The sequence below is a fragment of the Diabrotica undecimpunctata genome, chromosome 4, assembly GCF_040954645.1.
Source record: "Diabrotica undecimpunctata isolate CICGRU chromosome 4, icDiaUnde3, whole genome shotgun sequence".
Taxonomy (NCBI): Eukaryota; Metazoa; Arthropoda; class Insecta; order Coleoptera; family Chrysomelidae; genus Diabrotica; species Diabrotica undecimpunctata.
Genome location: NC_092806.1, coordinates 130,802,717 through 130,824,430, shown reverse-complemented (window position 1 = coordinate 130,824,430; position 21,714 = coordinate 130,802,717). Strand labels below are relative to the sequence as shown.

General features: G+C 32.6%; 1 protein-coding gene across 2 annotated transcripts; it reads left to right on the top strand.

Annotated features, from left to right (window-relative positions):
- The first annotated feature begins 1,301 nt into the window (after positions 1-1,301).
- Positions 1,302-21,274, top strand: CycE (cyclin E). Of its 2 annotated transcripts, none has more exons than XM_072530259.1 (4): positions 1,302-1,380; positions 9,477-9,985; positions 11,853-12,650; positions 15,226-21,274. In XM_072530259.1, the coding sequence occupies exons 2-4, from the start codon at positions 9,515-9,517 to the stop codon at positions 15,682-15,684; spliced, it is 1,728 nt and encodes a 575-aa protein (XP_072386360.1). In that variant the 5' UTR covers positions 1,302-1,380; positions 9,477-9,514; the 3' UTR covers positions 15,685-21,274. The 2 variants fall into 2 exon arrangements, with proteins under 2 accessions (XP_072386360.1, XP_072386359.1); XM_072530258.1 differs by lacking the exon at positions 1,302-1,380 and adding an exon at positions 1,665-1,783.
- The last annotated feature ends 440 nt before the right edge of the window (positions 21,275-21,714 follow it).

Sequence of the window (21,714 nt, the reverse complement as noted above, 5' to 3'; positions counted from 1 at the left end):
ACAAAGTTTATTTTAAACAAGCGAGAAGACTAGGATTATCAATCGAATCGTCAGATTCACGTATTTTAGACAACATTAGATTTGATCGAACTGATCATTTTTTTTTTAACATAGAGAGGCAAATACAAAGAGAAGATGTGCTCTCACTACCTGCAAATCTTTAATACGAACAATGTGCACGAAATGTAACGTAGCTTTATATATAGACCGTTATAGTCCGTTCCATCCACGATTATTTAAATATTTTTTTGTATTAAACATAAATAAGGATAAATAACCACTTCAAATATATGCTTCTATTATTAATATCTATGATTTTTCCAATACGTTATCGACAGTGGTTTTACATACTGCAAGTGCATAGCGTTGCCATTAGAGTTTGAACCAGCAAAACATTAGCACAACATGACGTCTGGTCCATCTTCAAACCAACGAAAACGATACAAGAAAATCGGCCAAATATTCAAGAGAATCATTATGCACTGTAAAACATTACTTACTCCCTACAGATGTAGCTCAGTGTACTTTGCAACAATAAAAAGTAATGTAAATACTTGTTTCAGTGAATACAAGAGCTGGTCACTGAAAAATCAGCCGTTACAGAATATATCACCACACAAGATAAACGCCATATATTGTAATCGAAGAAAAACTAGTGCTTAGTAGAATATCAAACTAATACCCATAGATGTTAAGATAGACTATCGAAATTGAAAAACTCCCAAATAATTTTAATAGGAACACAGAGGATCTGCATCTTTACATTATGTGGCTCGTAACAATACAAATCCAATTTGTACCGACGCACCGAAAATTCTACCAGATTGACAAATTCGGATCGGCTGGCAGATGCTGGAGACAATAGACAGCTACATGATAATAGTACGGATAATTGGAAAAGAGCATCAGTGGCTGAGTTATAGCAGAAGATTACGTCTACATCCGCTCTCACATAGCTTTTGATAATGTCTGTGGCAATTGCAGAAAAACGACCAGAAGAAAAAATTCCAGACAACGGCTTAAAACTCCGAATACATTGTACTATTACATCCATAACTATATTTTCATATTCCATCATCATATAGTTATGATTTTTCAAATTAAGTGATATTAGCATGATATTCAACGATTCTTTGATATGAATAGAATCACTCAAGCAAACGCAGATTGGAGTTGTTGGAGCAAACTTACCAACAACAGCGCAATAAACTTGACAACAATGGTTTGTCAAATTTACGCGCTCTCATCAGTGTTACCAACGCAACATGTATCAACAAAATAAGTTTCGTAACAATTGTCAGCTGGGTTTTATCATATGGTGTTAAATCAAAACAATGAACGTTATATTAATTAAATAAGAGTTTTGTGAGTGAAATGTGGGTAAGTTTTGCAAAAGTATTAAAAAAGACGATAAATATTATTAGAAATATAATATAAATCATAATTTCTAGGATTAATTTTATTATTGTGATCGAAAATACTTTAGCATCCTATCAAACTAAATCATTTGTAAAATGTGTGTTAAATATTATAATAAAAGAAATATTATGAATAATATTACATTTATTAGTATGAGAATACTTAATTTTGGTAAACTATCTATTTTTGGGATATGGAAACCTGTCAAATCATTTATTTTTTTATGGCGGGACAATGGATATTGTATGGCGCCAATATAGAGTACGTCCTGTTGCTTGAGCTTGGTTAGGTGGATCGTACACGTAGGAAAAAATTCGCGGTTTTAGTTTTTCCATAAAAGTGAACTTTAAGCAATATATTGAAGGTAAATTTGATTTAATTAATACCTTTTTAAACATTTAAAATGCTTGATTTATAATCGCCACATTGCAGGTGTATGTGTGGTACATTTAAATTTGAAAATTGTACTAGGGGCTCTCCTTTTAGTTTTTCTGGATAGAATGTAGCTCTTTTTGCGCTTTATCATATAGTTACAAAAATATTAGAATAAAAAAAAATCTCTTTCTATCTTAAATTTTGTTACAGTTATCTTAACAAAGGTCATTTAAAGAGACACAATTTTAACCTTTGCAATAGTATTCTAAGTCAGTTTTAGTTTTGGATAGTCAGATTTTTAACTATTATTAATTCTAAACAACACCTTGTGTTTTTATAGATATCAAAGTAGGTTTTAACTGATAATTGGCCTTTTAAATTTTAAAAAAACATGGAGGATTTACGTCACTAGTTTTGGTTACATCTTCAGGTTAAAATTCCACATTTTTGGATTTATTATAGCTTTTTATTTACTCTTAAAAGCTGTAATATGTTTGTAAAATAGTTATTAATATAGTTTCAACTGAATTGGTAATGTATTTTAATGTCTTTGGGCTCAAATCACAGGTTATATATCTACAAAGAAAATTTGTAATTTTTCCTCAAAAAGGCTGGGCTGTGGGCTGGGAACTTTGTAATCAAAATATAAATATATTCTTTATATTTCAAACTTTTAACTTCATTTTGACAAGTTTTATATAATTTATCTTACATTCCTATGTTTAAAAATATAACCATCTTGTTGAATGTGCATTATTTGTTAGTTACTTAGTTATTAGGTATATACAATATAAATAGTAAGAGGAACCTGTAACTTATTATCTATTAGTAAATTTTCTTCTATTTATAGTAGGTAATCCCAATATTAAATTTCTGGAAAATGTACTTTCTAGAGGTCATCTACCTATATTACCAACTCTTCCTATGATATATTTTAGGTAGGTAAATTTTACAGTAGAAGAATTTGTTTAATGGGCAATATAGCAAGATTGCATATATATATATATATATATATATATATATATATATATATATATATATATATATATATATATATATATATATATTCTCTACTTGGTGACTAAGATAGGGGATAGGGGACATATTCTTCTCTTTCCCAAGTTTGACGAATCAGAAATATATTATTGCATTGGATTATTAATAGTTATGTGAACTTTTGACCCTTCATATGACAATTTTTCAGATTCTGCTAATTTGGTTTGCCTGATCTGTTTATACATTCACATTTGGATTGGTTTAAGCTTATTTCTATATTCTTTTTGATGTTTCATAGCTCTACATAGACTAAAAAAAGTAGCATTTTGGGAAGATTTGTTGCTGTGAATAGTATTCAGTAGATCTTCTCAAGGATTTTGCATTACTGTTGACTTGTCTTCATAATGATCATATTTTGCTCTTATTAGGAATTTTTATTGAAAGAAATTTTGTATTTTTTGGTTCAGTGAGTTAGACACATCCACATACCCACATATAATAACATAGTTGGCAATATAGGTAAATGACCTCTACAAAATACATTTTCTACAAATTTAATATGTATTATAATTACAAACTACAAACCTATATTACCATTCTGTTCTATGAGATTTAGACATGTAAATCTTAAAGTAGAAGAATTTGTTTAATGAGTTTAATGATTTTTTGGCAAGATTATATATTTACAAATGATTTATTCAATGGTAAAGAACTTCCATTTATTTTAAATAATACTCTTTAGGAGGTTACTTGCACATAAGACTCCTTTGATTTTGTTAACTCCTCGCTATGCTTCCTTCCCTTACTTACCTTATTTATTGATAAATTCACTAACTTGTTGAATAATTTATTAGTGAAAACTGCTATCAAGAATACTAAATCTGTTGGGAATTTATTTTCCAAGAAAAAAACCTCTCTACACAAGGACAAGCATTTCTGTGTCCTTGCCCAACATACAATCGCCATAAACAATCATGTAGACTTTCTGGTATCAAAATCCATTATAGGAAAATAATTTTGCTAAAAGATGCTCTTAAATACCCTGCTTCTCTAAGTAAGACGATGGATCTAAACAATTTAAGTCTGATATATCATTTTTTAACTTTAGATTGTTTGGTAGATGATTAATTAATAATTTTACTTAAATATAAATAATAACCAATAATACTTATTAATAAATAATAATTGAAATACTGGTATATATTGATAGATAATTAAATGATGTTACCAATGTCAGTCACATATATAAATTATTGATAATTTGCCTCCTCACCCTCATTTTCATTGTTGATACATACTTAATATTTAAATAAAATATTCTTGACACCTTTCAATATCTGACTGTCTTCCTGTAATGGTTATTGTTGAGTGGGATTTTTAATATTCTGTCTTTTAGATGATAACTCAAGCTCTTTTGGTTTTAGTTCTCTTTTAGGTCAAGTGTCCATGGCGCAGCTGTTTTAAAACTATGTTCTGATACTGATTGCACTCGCAACTATTTTCTTAGCATCAGCAGTTTAAAAGCACTGGGATTCGCCCATGAGGCAATACACCTAAAGCTAGTTTCCCACTAGTTTTCAACCATTATTTTAAAACAGTTGTGTCGTGGATGCTGGACTTTAGTATAGACATAGTTTTGATAACCTAGTTATTACAGCACTCTAATTACTACGGTTAAGATAATTACTTATGCATTTAAAATTGGTAAAATATGCATGCATATGTGCATTAAGAAGCTTGCACATATGCACTTAAATATGCAAATCAAAATAAAAATTGCCCCAAAAACTAAATAAAAAGTAAACTCAATTCTAAAAAGTGATTAATGGTTTTGGTTGTATTTAATCACCATGTGATACATTCAATCTTCAAATTCAAATTTCCTCTTGTTATTCAAAAGCATACATTGGTGTATATTCTACTACATTGTTTTTGTGCACTGTTCACTATTTAAAATGAAACTTTCATTTTTCTTTTTTTAGAACATTGTTCAGTTTTTCTGCAATAACATTCTTATTTCCTCTATGATTTCAATGCCTTTTTTTTAAACTTATCCCTTTTGTTTCAAGTAATTTATTACTTTTGTCAAACACCTTCAATTATTTTTAATATGATGCAAATCTTAAGGAAATTCGTTCAGTATGTTTTTTAATAAATTGAAATATTTGGCATAGCAAATAGTAGCAAAACAACATAAAATAACATGTCTCCTCCCAGGCCGAAGACAAGGTAACCAGATAGATCATGTACTTATTAAAAAAATGACTAAGACTAACACAAGCTGTAAGATCATATAGGGGAACAAACGCTGATTCAGACCACATATTAGTAATAGCAAAATTAAAAAAATACAAATAATAAAAACGCCAATGAAAATAATGGTCCAGTCATCAAAGATGAAAATGCCACTGAACCTCAAAGATCATATGAATAAGCTTAATTTTGCTGAGAATGTCAATTTTGATACCAAGTAAGATGCAAAAAAGTTTACCATTCCTAACCCCGAGCTTCCTTCTAAAACCCTCTCGTAGGGGGAGGAAACCTCAGAAAACATCGATTTTCCAAAAATCTGTGTGCCATAGAAAAAAATGTTTCAAACGAGAAATGTAGCTGAGATAACTTTGGACAAAAACTATATTAACACTTTTTCTGTAAAATGAAAGTTCAAAAATGCTTGCAACGACCGGCATTTTGAATTTGACAGTTACTGGCGCGAAATAAATTTTTAAATAAAATTTGTTTCACCTCGATGTAAAAATTCGATATTTTTGATCAGTGTCCTTTTGACAAAATCAAAATGTGTTTTAAAAATAAATAGAACAGCTTTAATATGCAATTTTTGCATTTTGCCGCAAATGCAGTCAGTTTCTATAACGCTGTTAAATAAATAAATAAACATGCGATTTTCGCTATTTTTTACAATTCTCATGAATTCATATTGTTCTGAAGCTATTTTCTTGTGGCATTTTAAAGTAATTACTATTTAAATGGGAATAAGCCACAAATAAAGGTTAAAGTAAGTTTATTGACGTTTCAATTTCCACTTCGGAAATCATTCTCAAAATACAAACATTAATAAATTAAACAAATCTTGTTTTTTGGTAAATTTGGACCAAAAAAATAAAATTTGTTTACTATTTTGAGAACGATTTTCGAAGTTGAAATTGAAACGTCAATAAACTTACTTTAAGCTTTAATTGTGGCTTATTCCCATTTAAATAGTAATTTCTCATGAATTCAATAAAATTTATCACTTCCATTGTACGCTCACTATGGAATTTCAATTGTTAGAGCTTAATCTTCAAAACCTAAGTATGACAGTTATGAAATTTTGATTTTAAGTTTTTGTAACAAATATGAGACTTATGAGAAATATGCCTGAATTTAAACTTTCACATTATAAACGATCTAAAAGGTTTAAAGTTGCTTCTCTTTGATTGCACAAGTATATTTTTCGGAACTACACAAGTTAAGCTACAAATTCCACCCAATGCCGTCTTTGTGGTGATATTTCCCGTGAAGTACGAACCCGTGACGTGAGATCGTTTGTAAGTTGAAAGTTTAAATTCAGTGTTTTTTAGGCATATGTTAAATATCTCATATTTATTGCCAAAACTCAAAATCAAAATTTCATGTTATGAGTTTTGAAGATTAGGCAAAATTAGGCCATAGTAATTGAAATTCCACAGCGACCGGTCAATGGAAGTGATACCTTGTATTGATCTCATAAGAATCGTAATAATGGCAAAAATCGCGCAACTTTTATTTATTTAATTCTTCTTCTTCTTCTGGTTCCTATCCGTTTCGGATGTTGGAAATCATATTGGCAATCATGACCTTGCTCGCTGCGGCTCGAAATAGCTCCGTTGAGGTTTTCTTAAACCATGTTCTTAAATTCCGCAGCCATGATATTCTCCTTCTACTGGGTCCTCGCTTACCTTTGACTTTACCTTGCAATATAGACTGCAGCAGGGAGTAACGGTGCTGATTTCTCATAACGTGGCCCAGATATTGCAATTTTATGCGTTTGATCGTAAACACTATCTCTGGTTCCTTCTTCATTTTTTCTAGAACTTCCTTGTTCGTGGTCCTTGCTGTCCATGATATTCTCAGCATTCTTCTATAAAGCCACATCTCAAATGCTTCAAGTTTTTTAATAGTGGTGTCTGTAAGCGTCCATGCCTCCGCCCCGTACAACAACACAGAGAAAACATAGCATCTCAAATGTCTCATTTTTGTATCTAGGGATATGTTATGACTTTTGAAGATGGCGCTCATTTTGTTAAAGACCATTCTTGCCTTTCCTATGCGGCACTTTATTTCCTGTACATTGCTCCACTGTTCATTTATAATAGTTCCCAGGTAGCAATACTGTTTTACTCGCTCTATCTGCGTCCCATTAATGTATAGATGAGCCCCATTTATATTCTCCTTGCTGATAATCATTTGTTTCGTTTTGTGGGTATTAATGTTTAGTCCGTACTGTTGACTGTACTCGTTTATTCTGTCCATTAGCCTCTGAAGTCCCTCTAAACTAGCTTTTATTTATTTAATAGCTTTATAGAAACTGACTTTATTTGTGTGAAAATGCACTTTGATTAGGACAGTCTAATCAAAAGATATCGAATTTTTACCGCCGAGTTAATACAAATTATAATTTAAAAAAGGGTTCAGTAGGCGGTACTGTAGACTAGCGCGAAGCTTTATATTTATCAACAAAATTGCTGTCTTTACTATTCTCTTTCATAATATTTTCAGTCAAATTTTTATTCAGCAGCAGCTTTTGTAGGTGTATCTTTTTTAACCTTTTTTCACGATTTATCGTATTCGCTAGTAAGATCTTTTTTACGTTTCCTGTACAAGAAATTATGAAACATTTCAAAAATGAAAATAACAAATTATGGCCAGTTTAACATTTTGTATACCTAAGTGTAACAAGAGAGTATACCTTTGTATACTCTATTGTTTTTAGAGATCAAATCTGACGATTGCACTACAATCTCAACAAAAAAAAAGAAAAAAATCTGGAATCTTGACTAGCTAAAAACAGAAGCAGTAAACAATAAATACACAGGAGACATAGCAAAAAACTACGAACAGTCGAAACTGATGATATAGAAACTGATTTGGACAGCATCAAAACAAGTCTAGTAGAGGCAGCAGAGGAAACAATAGGACAAAGGCAAAAGAGTGATAAAAACATAGATTAGAAACAAGCATGGATGACATGGATAAAAATCGGATCAGCTAAAAAACTAATTGAATACAAAAAAAAATAGGAAGCGGCAAAACAATATAAAAAAAATCAGAATATGGATTAAAGAGCAGATGATTGCAATATAAGTAAATAACAAAAACGTCAAAAACTATTTAATTATGTTAAAAAACAATGTAACAGCAATAAAATAACTAAGATCTAAAATCAGTAAAGAAAACTGGGTAAAGCTCTCTAACTTTTATAAAATCAAATAAAGCAGGATTATTGGGGAAATATGGGATTAAAAATACGGAGAAGAAAATGCTCCATTATATAAGGAACTTAATAAAACAGCGAAAAAGGTAAAATCACGAAAATCAGCAGGAACAGTTGAATTAGTAAAACATGGAAAAGAACTGATGCACCGGATTCATAAGGCTCAAAGATTGAAATGGCTCGGGCACGCACTAAGACGAGAAGAACATAAATTAATAAAGAAAATATTCAACAGAATGAAGACCTGGAGAACAAAAATACCCGGAAAGGAATGCAGCTTAATCACCAATCGGGCGAAATCACAGAACAGCCCGTGAATGATGACAGCAGAGAACAAGAAAACAAAGAAAAGGCGGACTGATACCCCACGAAAAACGGATCAGTAGAGCTCATATTTATGGGCGGAGTGACAGGCCCATTTATATATATATATATATATATATATATATATATATATATATATATATATATATATATATATATATATATATATATAATTACTAAGTTCTCGGGAAGAGCCGCGTTGAGAATTGAAAACTCGACGTTTCGGCACCCATTTTGGAGCCATTATCAAGAGTGATACATCACACGATACTGGTACGTCACGAGTGAGGGAAGTAGGCAGATTGAGACCCCGAACTCGAACGGAACTGTATCACTCTTGATAATGGTTCCAAAATGGGTGCCGAAACGTCGAATTTTCAATTCTCAACGCGGTTCTTCCCAAGAACTTTGTAATTTTCATTCATCTGACCGCCGTATATTCCTTGATTTTCTAACGATATAAAATTTACCGTTTGGATGAAAACGAAAAAAACCTATATTTGCGACATTTGACCTTGAATAACTTTTTTTTGCACGTGGGATGTGGGATTCTGTAAGACTTTTCAGATTTTATTTATAATGGTGTCCCGATTTTTCGTAAAATTTTTTTCTGTGAATTTTTGTATCCTCACGCCTATTTTTTGGGCTAAGTTTTTTGACCGGGTCAGTTATATCAAAAGGCTTTCATTAATTATTAAAAAATAAACGTTTTATAAAAATAAGGATCTAAGACAATATATTTCTGTTACCAATTTATAATATACAAACATATTTTTCATACGAACATCAATATGTTTTTACACAATCTAATATTTCAATTTCTATCTAAAGTTCTATCATTTCTAAGTTCTTAACCGAAGTATTCTTATGTTTTTCTTTTATCTTTCAGTTTTATACATAACCCCATATACTGTATAACAATTCACGATGTCCAGATCCGATGAGAAGCGGTCGTTGCAATCAACAGAAAATATTAAGGACTATGATACAGGAAAGCTAAATGCAGTTGGACACACTTCTGAAGGCGAATATGCAGAAACATCGAAGTTATCCTTCCAAGATTTACTACGAATCCACCACAAGCAAACAGTATGGGGTTTTCAATTCGGTAAAGAAGCTAGGGAAAGCACTCTAGCCAGAGATAAAAATAAAAGTAAGGAGTCTGATTGTGACAGATGTGAAGAATTCCAAACAATTTTAGATAGTGACACTGCTAGTACTAGCAGTTGTAAAAGTATGACTGAGAAAGATCACACGACACCACACAGTAGAAAACGCACGGGTGTGAGGAGAACTGGAAAGAGGAAAAATAGCACGAAAGCAAATAACGACTTTGTTTCACCACAGAAAACTAGAAAAGCTCCATTGCCTCTGATGGATTGGGCAGATTCTAAAGAAGTAAGTACTAAATAAAATTCTTTTATTTTCCTAATTCAGGATTGAAACGCTACACATGTCATCAATCATTAATGTCTGCCTCTTTTATAATTTTCAAAATTTTTAATTTTTCTTGCACTTTAATAGTAGCTCACTTATCTTAGTAGTAATTAATTTATAAACTAGCATTAACCACTAACTCTGTCCGTTGGTCTTTGCACAAACACCATTCAATTTATATGTATTAAATAAAAACATTTAAGTCAAACGTATGTCGTCGATTTAAGAATTAGGGAATGGTTGGTGAAACGGCGAAAGAATGTTTTTGCTCGGGCGTGAAATGACAGACACCCCCTTCAATAAAGAATTCTTGAATGATAAGTATATTGATAAAAGACATATTAAAATATGTTAACTCCTTGAACAAATGAAAAAGGTTGCAAATGTCCTTCTGTTGTATATATTGTGTAAAGTATGGGTGCCATAATGGAACTTTGTGGCACTCATGCGGTAGGAGTGAATGGTGTTAATAGTTGATTCCTTTCACAAACGGAATGGACAGGCCGATGTTCAATAGTTTCTTTACCAGTTCGGCATGCCAGATAATTTTTTGTCGTATAATTTTTGAGCGATATGGGTGATCAGTTAACGCGATTCTGGTAGCATGACTTTCTCTAAAACCGAATTGAAATTAAGAGATGATATTATTTTCTGTGGGAAAGTCTACGAGTCCTTCCTTGATGACCCTCTCGAAGACTTGCCAGAACGTTTAAAAGAGAAATTAGCCTGTAAGAGTTAGGATTGGTCCGGGGTTTGCTCGTTTTTTAGAGCAAAATTGTGTTGCTACCTTCCAAGGGTTTGGAAAGTAGCAGAGTTTAAGTGAGACATTGATATTTTCGTCAGGTAGTGAGTAGTGCTCGGCGGAAGTTGTCTCATGCAGTTCCTCGGAATTCTGTCAGGTTCTGGTGAATTGGAAGTGCCTATTTGGCAGTAGTTATTAGATCTACAGTAGCCATGAGTGGGTGCTCATGAGGTATCTGTCGATTCAAAGGGGGTTCGAGCAGTTATTGTTTCTCTCTCAGTGATTACACGGAAGTCTTGGTCGAATATGGGACCTTGGGGTGGTGAATATGTTTTGAAGATGTGTTTTGATGGCTTCAGCTTTCTGATGGTTTGAGTTGATTATTTGGTTATTCACCACTAGGTGAGAAAGGTTGGATGTTTTTTGTTTTTTTAGGATTTTAAATTTTGATTAGAACGAACAGCTGGTTTTGTAGTCCAGACTGGAGGTCACCCTTTGCCATTGATTGGTTGTAATGGTATTCAACTCCATCTTGATATGGGTCGAGACGCGGTTATTCTGTTTTGATGGGGGGTCATGGGTTTGTTACAATTGACGTAGGTGCCCTTTATGTTTGATTTTGTTTATGATGGTGGAGTGGGAGCGGTAGTCTTGCAAGATTTATTAGCTTGTTGGGGACTGAATCATCAATTTCTAGATTTGTCATTCTTGAAGAACTTAATACCTCTGTCGATATCGATCTAGGAATCTAGGTTACCTAACTGTGGAGTATTATTGGTTAGAAAGTGTTTGAAGAGGTTCCAGTCTGCTTGTTTGTAGTCTCTTACTGTTCTGGGGTATTTTGGGGTTGGTCGTGAGAGAAATGATTTCTCTCGCTAGGATGAAATATTTTCCATTTTTGTTGCCGAAGATACCAACATTGCTGCATTCTTCAGAGATGCCGGAGAATAAGTCATCAAAAAAGGCGTCATCAAAAAAATATTTTTTATTTTCGGCGGGCTATTTTATTTTGGATAGTTTAGTAAGATAAATATATTTCCACAGCTTTTAATCTCGTGTATATTTTTATAGAATTATTTATTTCAGGTATGGTTATATATGGTATATAAGGAAGAAGCATCCTTAAATCTACGCAATCCTTGCCTGTTTGAAGACTTCTCCAACTTCATGCCTCGCATGCGTGCCATATTGTTAGACTGGGTTATGGAAGTATGCGAAGTCTACCATTTACGTAGAGTTACCTATTATCTTTGTGTAGATTATTTTGATAGATTTTTATCCATAAGGCCAGACGTACCAAAAAATCAATTACAATTAGTGGGTGTAACGTGTCTATTTTTAGCTTCAAAGTTAGAAGAAGTATATCCACCGAGATTATCAGAATTTTCTTATGTTTGTGACGGGGCGTGTAGCCCAGATGAAATTTTAGCCTGTGAATTGTTAATTTTGAATAGTTTAGGTTGGGACTTAAATATTATGACACCGAGCGATTGGTTAAATCTTTATATGCAGATACATTTCCAGGTTGGCAATGTAACGAGACAAAAACTGCACATTGATGTAAACAGAGCTTTCTTTTTTCCTCAATACTCAGGATATCAGTTTACCAGAGCGTCACAATTAATAGATATGTTAAGTTTGGATCCAGGTTTTCTAAAGTTTAGTTACAGTACCATAGCAGCAGCTGCTATGTATTTTATGTATGGCAAAACTGTTGCTTTAACTACATCAGGATTATCTTGGTATCAGTTGCAACCATGCGCCGAATATATGGCTGTATTCTATCACATTATTCGCGATAGTCCAGATCCAAAACTACAAAGCTGCAAGGACTCTCCTATAGACGATCAGACCAGTACATCATTGGAGAGCATAAGACATAAGGTAAGAAATCTACATCTTTTATTTATTTATTTTTAAGCTCATCCAAACGAAACTTGAATATTACAATTACTGTATGTACTTTTAAATAAGTATAAATGTTAAACATTTATACTTTATAAAATAATTATTACGCAGGAATTACTATACAATCACTAAAAGCTTAAATCCACATATTTTGTGTTTACAGTGTTAAATGCCATGTGGTTATCCCTTAAGTATAACAGGTACTCAAAATTGTAATTATATAATTGTACTCGTAATTTAGTAGCCCTTATTATTATTCAATTCATTTTATTTACAATGTACAACAGGCCGTGCAGACCTAATTCAAATCTAAATCAAATTATTTTTTATTATTTGTTTTTCAACAAGTAACAAAAAACAAAATTTGTTAAATTTGCTAATTTTTTGTATTTTGAGAACGATGCATTCGTTGCATTAAGCTGCCATAAGATGCCATTATTGCATTAAGATGCCATAAGAAAATAGCTTCAGAACAATATTAGATAATTTGGTTGTTTTCTATCTATAGCATTGTCTAATGTATAAAGAGCAGAAAAGTAGTGTTCTTTAGAGTTGCTGGTTTGCTCTACGATGGAAACCCATGGAGTGCATGTAGTCAAGTCTTCAAAACATCTAAATCACGAGTATCTGTTTTCTGAGCTACTGAATCGATAATTTCAGATGTCACAGCAGTCATAAATCCATTATCGCACGTAACAAAGACCTCGAAGGATTTCCCTAATTCAGAGATCACTGTATTCCATTCTGCAGGACGTGAAATAGAAATATCTTCGCTTTTAGCTTCTTCTGTTGACGACGATGGAATACCACAGTGTACATAACAGTTTTTTTATAGTAGTTGTAGTTACATTTAGCCAAACGTTATCAACCATTCTCATGGTTTGCAATGCATCTATAGTAGTATTCTTTTTTTCTTCCATATTATCTAACATGTTCCTGACAACTTCTTTTTGATATAATAGCTTGAAGTTTTTATGATACCTTGATCGATAGGCTGTAATTTTGATGTGGTATTGGCGGGCAGGTGTAACTGCTTTCATTTGTGGACCATAACTATGGGCTGTACAATTATCAACAAATAACACGATTTTTTTTAGTCATTTTCTTATCAATATTTATGTCAGTTTTTGAAAATTTCAGAATTCATCCATGTTTTGTATCTGCTTTTTATTAAAAAGGCACTGATTAACATCTTGAAAAACAACGGAGTGTTTTTAGATTCACCGATGACTAATGGTGAGAGTTTTCCTGTGCCCAACATGTTATACTTCTAACTTTTCAGCGAGACTCGAAAGTTTTCAGTTTACGTTTCACAGCTCTCATGTTTTAACAATTTGATTTGTGAACTGTTGTACAAATTGATGTGTATTGCGACAGAACCAAACTACTTCTGACAATTTTTCAATCCACAAAAAATGACTTGCTTTGCTAAAGTTCAAATCAAAAATAATAAAATTGAACACATGACACCAAGCAAGCAAGCACGTGTTAACACGGGTCATTAATTTCTTAAGTGGTAATGTTATTAATATATACTCTTAAATTGTTTTTCAAGAAACAATGGTGTACTTACATTGTCGGCAAATTCTCAAAGTTGGTAACTTATTTTTCTTCGAACTTTAGAGGTAAAAACTTGCAAATAATTGAGTTGTAAAAGTTATAAAATAAAACATCGCCATGTTCGAGATACAGAGGTCCAGTTTGATTTTTCGAGTTAATATGTACCAAAATGGCTTGTAGGGAACTCACTGATTATTTCGAGTAATGGAGGTTTTGTGGCTTGAAGTGAAGGGAATAAAACATTTTCTCAAGTTTTGGATGTTTGACTAATCAGGTTCGACTTAAAGAAGTTCTACTGTATATTCGTCTTAAATTGAACCATTATCATTCTTTGAGTACGGGTTAAAGCTAATCAATGATCTATCTGATTTGTGTCCTATAAAAATGCGATTGCATATCGATGAGCGGGATCGCTATTTTCAACTTAATACATCATTACGTTTTTGGTTTTGAGTTTACCTGTCTACAGCCACTGAACGTCGCTTATGCCCATTTCTTATGCATCTGTATCATTTCTTGGATCAGGTTGTCTAGCATTCCTGCCTGGAACTCTTAACGTTCCTGGTTGCGAATCGTCTTTGGCTTTTCTTGTTTAATCTTAAAAGCTTTTCTACACGAGGATTTCGCCTCCTAATGGCCTGGGAGTCCTCGTGCTTTAAGTAAGTTGTATCTTCCCTGCCTAATCTTGGTTTCCGAAGTCCATGATCAGTAATGGATTCTCTGTGGCTGGTAATTGCCATGACAAACGTCTAAGAACTTTTTGAAGCGGGGGGTTGTTTATACCGACAATCATTCAGTCCCTATCTGCGTTGGTTATCCAATTGGATATTGCCCATCTTCTACCTCGTGGAGGTGGACATTTGGATTTTTCCCTCATTGAGATTAAGACGTGTCGGCATTTCTTAGTCGCTCAATAGAAGACTGTCAATTCTTAATATTTATTAAATATTTTATATAATTTATTGTGGTCCTTATATCGTTTATATTTCAGGTAAAGTCTTTGGTGAAAGATGAAAACCATTCACTTCAAACCCATGTAGTGAATATGGAATATTTCGAAAAGTCAGCAATAATAAGACTGGAACAGATGGGTCTGAAGGTAGAAAAAACATATGTACAAAAGAAGAAAGATAAAAAATCACCATCACCTAAAAACAGTCCGGAGTGTAGCCGAACACAAAGTGAGGAAGCGGATGACCCACAAAACTATGTATGTATGTATGAATTACAAAAATTGTCCTGCGAAGCTGATGTCTTGAGTGACAGCGAAGACATATCCATCTCTTCACCAGAAGCGTCAGACGCGAAACTGATAATGCAACAAGAAGACAAAGCTGTTTTAAGCTTTGATGAAATTTTAGATGGTATTGTTAAGTGTAATAAAAAAAATATTCCTGTAGTGGAAATAGATAGTAGTCCAGATTTAATAGAGATTAATCAGTCAGACTAGCGTTTGATTTTTAGTAGTTAAATAGGTTTTAACAATTTGAGCTTTGAATGACTTAAGTAAATATTTTTTAAGCGGTTATCCTACAAAAATTTTTCTTTTCCGAACTGATGATAATTTATACAATAATTCATTGTTATATAAACTTACAAATGAAAAAAAGTTTAGATTGAATAGTATTTTGAATATATTGAATTTGGCTTTTATGAAAATCTAAATATTTCACTAAATGTATTTAATGTTTTCTTTCCCTTCTAACAGCTTGCAGCTACGAATTCATTTGTTAACAAACTGTCTGTTTCAAGAAAAATATGTAGAAACATTACGCTATTGTACTAATAAGTGAGCTCATGACATATAAGTTAAATATTTTCAATAAGATGAGACTTATAATAATATAAGGGATGCAATGAATCCTAGTACACGACGTTGCTTATTTATGATCTAATTTAGCTAATTTAATAACTCATAGCCTTATTTGGGCTCTAAGAGAAGTATATCTTCTATAAGTCTTATTTGATTTTTGGATAGTTGAACATGAAAAGAGTAAAATTTCTTTTAAGAATATTGACTACGATAACTTTTGTGCGAAACTTAATCTCTTACCCAATTTTTGTTAAGCTAGTTCAAGTTATTCTTCCGTTGTGTTGGGAGTCGTCCCAAACTTCTCTTGTCCTCACTGTCGTTACTCCCATCACATTTTGGTCTCGCCTTTCCTTCTGTCTCACCGCTTGTTCCTTATACCCCATTTTTTTTATTTGCGGACCTAGTGTTATGAATCCTCTTTAAAGCGGTGCGCCTCTTCAAGGTAGAGCTGCTCTCTTTTTTGCGGGAGCTTAGAGTGGGGAAGAGCAATGTCAGTTACAGATGGGGATGGTAGACTACTATTGTAGAGGAACCTCAGATAGATGTTGACTTGATTGAAAATGTGAGGAAGTTTTGTTTAGCCATTTTGTAGTGAGGAAGATACCTTGTGTGTTACCAGATATACTTTGGGAATGGCTATTGGATCAACATTTTTGGCTTGTAGCTTGTTATTATCTGCGTTATCTTAGTTGGGTAGTTTCTAGGGCGTCGTGGTACTCATCAGGAAGTTCGTTTCCAACCAAGTCGAGAAGGCTGGGAGAAATAGAAGTTTTTTATTGGAGAGCCTGGTGAGTATGTGATCTATGAGATGGCAAGGAGTTTTTAGGATTTCTTGCTCTGGTGTAGGTGCCATCTATCGTACGCTGTACGTATTTTTTGCCGAGGGAACGGATTCTGACCTCTATTGTGGTGATATTAGCAAGTCGATGGATAAGTGCCGACGAATAATCGGCATGTCCCCCGATTATTCTTCTAAGGATTTTTCTTTCGGTTGCCATGATAGTATTAATTTGGCGTTTGTGTAGAGGCATATAGACGATCGCTCTGTACTCAATAATCGCTCTTATGTATGTCTTGTAAGTATGCAGGACAGTTTTTGGGTGAGTATTTCCAAATTTGTTAGATAGTGCTCCTAGGAGGTTATCTCTGTTTCTTGCCAAATTTTGGGTGCTTTTGATGCCAGTGTCCCAGATGGAATTGAATTCCCAAATAGGACACCGAGTTTCTGAATTGGAATCTTTCTCCATAGAGCATTATCTGGTTACCTTTCTCTTCATATGGAGCACTTCCAGGATATTTAAATAGGATAGCCTGTGTTTTAGACGGGTTAAATGTACCTCTCCATTTGCTACACCACTTAATAATTTTGTCTATGATTTTGGGCTTTATTGAATACAGACTGTGTCTTCAGCGTCCTGTCAACAGAACCTGAGGTAATAAGTGCAGTATCGCCAGCATACAATAGGATAAACTGTATGCTGACAATTTTGATTCATTTTTGATTTTGTCTCTAAAGTTATTCCAAGCACAGATCGTTCAATTTTTTTCTGCCACTCATAATTTGGTAACCGGAGACGTTGTTATAGTGAACGTGTCTGCTCTGTATGTATACACCGGCAAAACGAATTGATCAAACTTTCTCTTTAGATTTATAGGGAGTTCACTTTTAAAATTTTTTCCCAGTTTTTCATATGCATATCTTATACCTATTCTTAGGTTAACTTCATGTGCATGCTTCGGTACCGTGTTGCACAGTTTAGGTGACATTGGATTCCACTGTCTTACTCCCCTTTCCATTTTTATTTTCTTGGTTATGTTTTAGTTTTTACATTTAATTTTTGTGTGTTGTTATTTCTTATATTTTTATAATCTATTCTGTTTGCGCGATTCTAGTGTTTTATGTAATTTAATTGGGTCGAAAGCTTTGCGAAAATCAATAAAGACCAAGGTACCTATTGTATTTCACCATTTTTCTGATCTGCAATTTTCTCCAAATTGAATTATCTTCCTTTTTATGAAGCAAAGTCATTACGCAGTTGTTCGTTTCTGTTGGAATCTAATTCTTATTGAGGCGTAAATTGAAAAGTAATTTGATTGTTTAAATTAATTTTGACCTGTTATTCATTTTACCACTCTTATGTCTTCACCTTGAGTTTGGCTGCGTTTGATTTTCTTGAATGCAGTTCTTAGCTCAGACGAGACAGGTTAATCTCTGGCATTTGGTCATAAGATCTTTGTACCATACCCTGTTTTTTTTTTCAACTAAACTCAAATACGTCCTGTGGCCTCAAAGAACGCCAACAGCTTCTTTATTGGTAGTTCTAGGATCTCTCCTGGTTCAATCCTCAGTTGACCATTGTAATGTCAGACTCTTTTTCCATTTTACATTTTCTGCACCATGGTTCATTCACCTTACATATTTTGTATAAGTGTTTCTTAAACGACAATGTCCAGACATCATTTTGGTGACTTGTTTTAATTTCCCGTTTATTGAAGTTGATCAAATTATCCTAGAGATTTTTTATCGATATTTGTATTTTTTTAATCTGGATTTGCTACTTCTGAATACATTTCAGTTGTTATATCTGACATTATTTCTAATCCTTGGTTCTATATCCCCGTATTTGCTTGAATTCGCGTGTTATTGCTGGTGTTTCCTCTTTATTAGTAGTTTTTTTACCTGCTCCGTTTTAAGTTTTTCTTTCTTTATATCTCATTACCTTTGCTACTTAGCTATATATTTCACTGACAGATTCTTTGCTTGTATTCATGTCTCCTTTATTCTACCTCCGATTTTATTGTTCATATATGTATGGGCTTATTTTCTCATCCATTGTGTTTGTGGGGAAATATGTCGTTTGATCCTGCCAGAATATATTTATTATTGTTTGGTTGCTGTACATTAATGTATGTAGTTGATGTTATACTTTCCACTTTATTTCCGATATAATTTTCGAATTCTTGGATAGTTAGAAGCGTTTTCCATCTCTTCGAAATTTTCTTTTTTTTTATCACATTCCTTTTCCAGCATTCCTTTTTTACTGAAATATTTAAGTTCGTTATGATAATATGTGGGGAGGAAAAGACCAGTTCTTCCATCTGACTCACCATTTGACTGACCCGACTCACCAATATCCATCTTCTGTGTTTTTTGTTTTGAAAGAAGCTTTTCATTTGGTATAGCTTTTTTTCAAAGTGGAAGTTCAGTACTTGTTTACCTCGTATCATTTCTTTCTTGACAGCAACGGTTCATTAACGCGGTTTCGGATGGATCTTTTCATATAAATGTAAATCTTTTTCTGGTTTTATCCATGAATAAAACTCCTTCAATCTCAAAAAAAGTTGTGTTTTTTCGTTGCGTTGAATAGCAATTCAATGCTCGTGTGTAAATTCAATTGGATCGAAATAAAAAATCAATCTCTCCGCCTAAACATTAATACAGCCAAAAGTGCAATCGATACAGAAAAATTCATGATGGATTCAGAAAAAATTATAAAACCGAATGGTTTTTACTTCCAATTTGGCGAAAATTAAAAATAACATAATTTCATGTACACTATGATAACTAGTTTATCATGATTTTTGAGTTTTTGTTTTGACAACGTTGAATATATTTTTTAAGTACTACCGTTGGTGAATAGAATCAAGTTTAGAAGCTGTAATCTTTTTTGTTCAATAAATTAAAAATAAATTTTCACTATAATTAAGAAATTGGTGGTATTGATCTATTTAATCACTTCTGGTAATGAAAATTTTATTTCCGAGTAACAATTTTTCATTAAAATGAATTACTTGTGTACCCTTTTATTAAATTATTAATAAGTTATTCTTATGAATATATTTATTCAGTCTATAAGGGAAAAAATTATATGAAATGTGTTCATTCATATGTTCCTGGACAGTTCAATTTTTTTATTCTGTTGCATTATCATGAGGACTCAAAGACATAAAACAGTATCTTATAGCTTTATATGTCCAAATTATATCATTTGCTTGTATTATCTAAAGTGTATTATACATATCATACCCATCTGACAAAAATCGGTTGATATTAGCCTAATGGATTCATTAAATCTGAAATTTTTGAAGGATTTCCGCCGCATGTTATTTCATTTTTATGAGCAGTGTTGCCAATGTACCTGAAATATAAAAAAAATGCTTTAAAAATAGAGGTGGTATCCCTGCAAACAGTGCCTTAAAGTAATAATGTTGATTGGTGATTTAAAGCTCAAATGAACTTGTACTAAAACTGTAAATTTGTGATTGTAATTTAATTTATGTTTTATTTTATTGGTCATTTTTATTTATGACACTTTTAATAGACTTGGAAGCATGGTAAAATCGGCACCGGTAACATTTCATCTTTCATTGCATATTAACAACAAAAAGAGACAAGAAATATTTTTATTTTCGATTATTATCAATATTTGAGTTTTTATTTGATTATATTTAAATATTATTTATTAGTATTAATTCATTTCATTTGCAAAATATGTTTAAGTTTCATTTCTGATTATCTGTAAATATTTTAGTAAAAGATTTGGGTTTTCATATTCCTTTTAGTTCCTAATGAATTATAATTTATCTTATTATAACCTTAATATTTAACCTTAGTTCGTGTATTCATTTCGGCCTTAGAAACATTATTTGTGTCAGCAGTAGAGATTCATATGATTCTTCCGTATGAATATATATTGATCCATTTTTAGTATTTACAAATGCGTTTTGAGACATTTTGAGGATTATGGATGTCTCTAGCATGATCATGGCTAAAGTGTGTGATGGTATGACTATCTCTGGATAAAAGAATATAGGATTTTTTAGGCAGTTTTCTTGGTTAAACCGTTGGTTGTGTAGTTTCTAATCGGCAGCTAGGGAGAACAACTCCTCCCATCTTCAATATGTTCGAATTGATGGGTGATATTATTAACTAATTGTCCTGAAACTATTTGTTATGTAATTTCTATGTTATTTATTATGTTAAATAGGAATTAATCCCAACTTAAATTGAAAATACCCTACTTCATTTTTATCTAGCTTCTTTAAGTGTTTAATCGAAAGGGTCAACTGGAACTCCAGAGGCGAAACGAAGTGCAGATTGCAATTATAACTAAAGTAGTCTACATTAATAGAATGTAAAACCAACAAACATTGGATTGAACTATTGTGGTTCAAATAGCCAATGAATACACTGGCAAAACATGAAATCTTTGTTAAAGGAGTAATACGAAGAAAAGCATACCTACATAAGATAATTTAAAAATGTTTTATGTAACCCAATGGTTTTTCCTTCTCTTCGTCTTAAATCAGTCAAGAAACTATTTATCTCATGCACGTTATCGTGAATCTTTGTACTATAAACCATGTTATTGTATTACACTCCACCAAGAAGTTCTGTACTCTAGAGATAAACCAGCAACTTTTTTATGGGGAGTTTAAGGATTTCTCCTAGCTCAATTGTTTTGCCAGTGTATACCTGCCTCATACCACTAATCATTTCACATTAAAAAATTACATGTATGGCAGTTTCTTCCTCCACTTCGTATTTCTCTCACGATTATTCATTCACCCTATCTCTGTAGCAGTTTCATAGTCTCTTAGACAATCCACAAGCTCTACAACCAGGCTATTTTCTTTGATTCAATTCCATTATTATCTTCTGTCTTA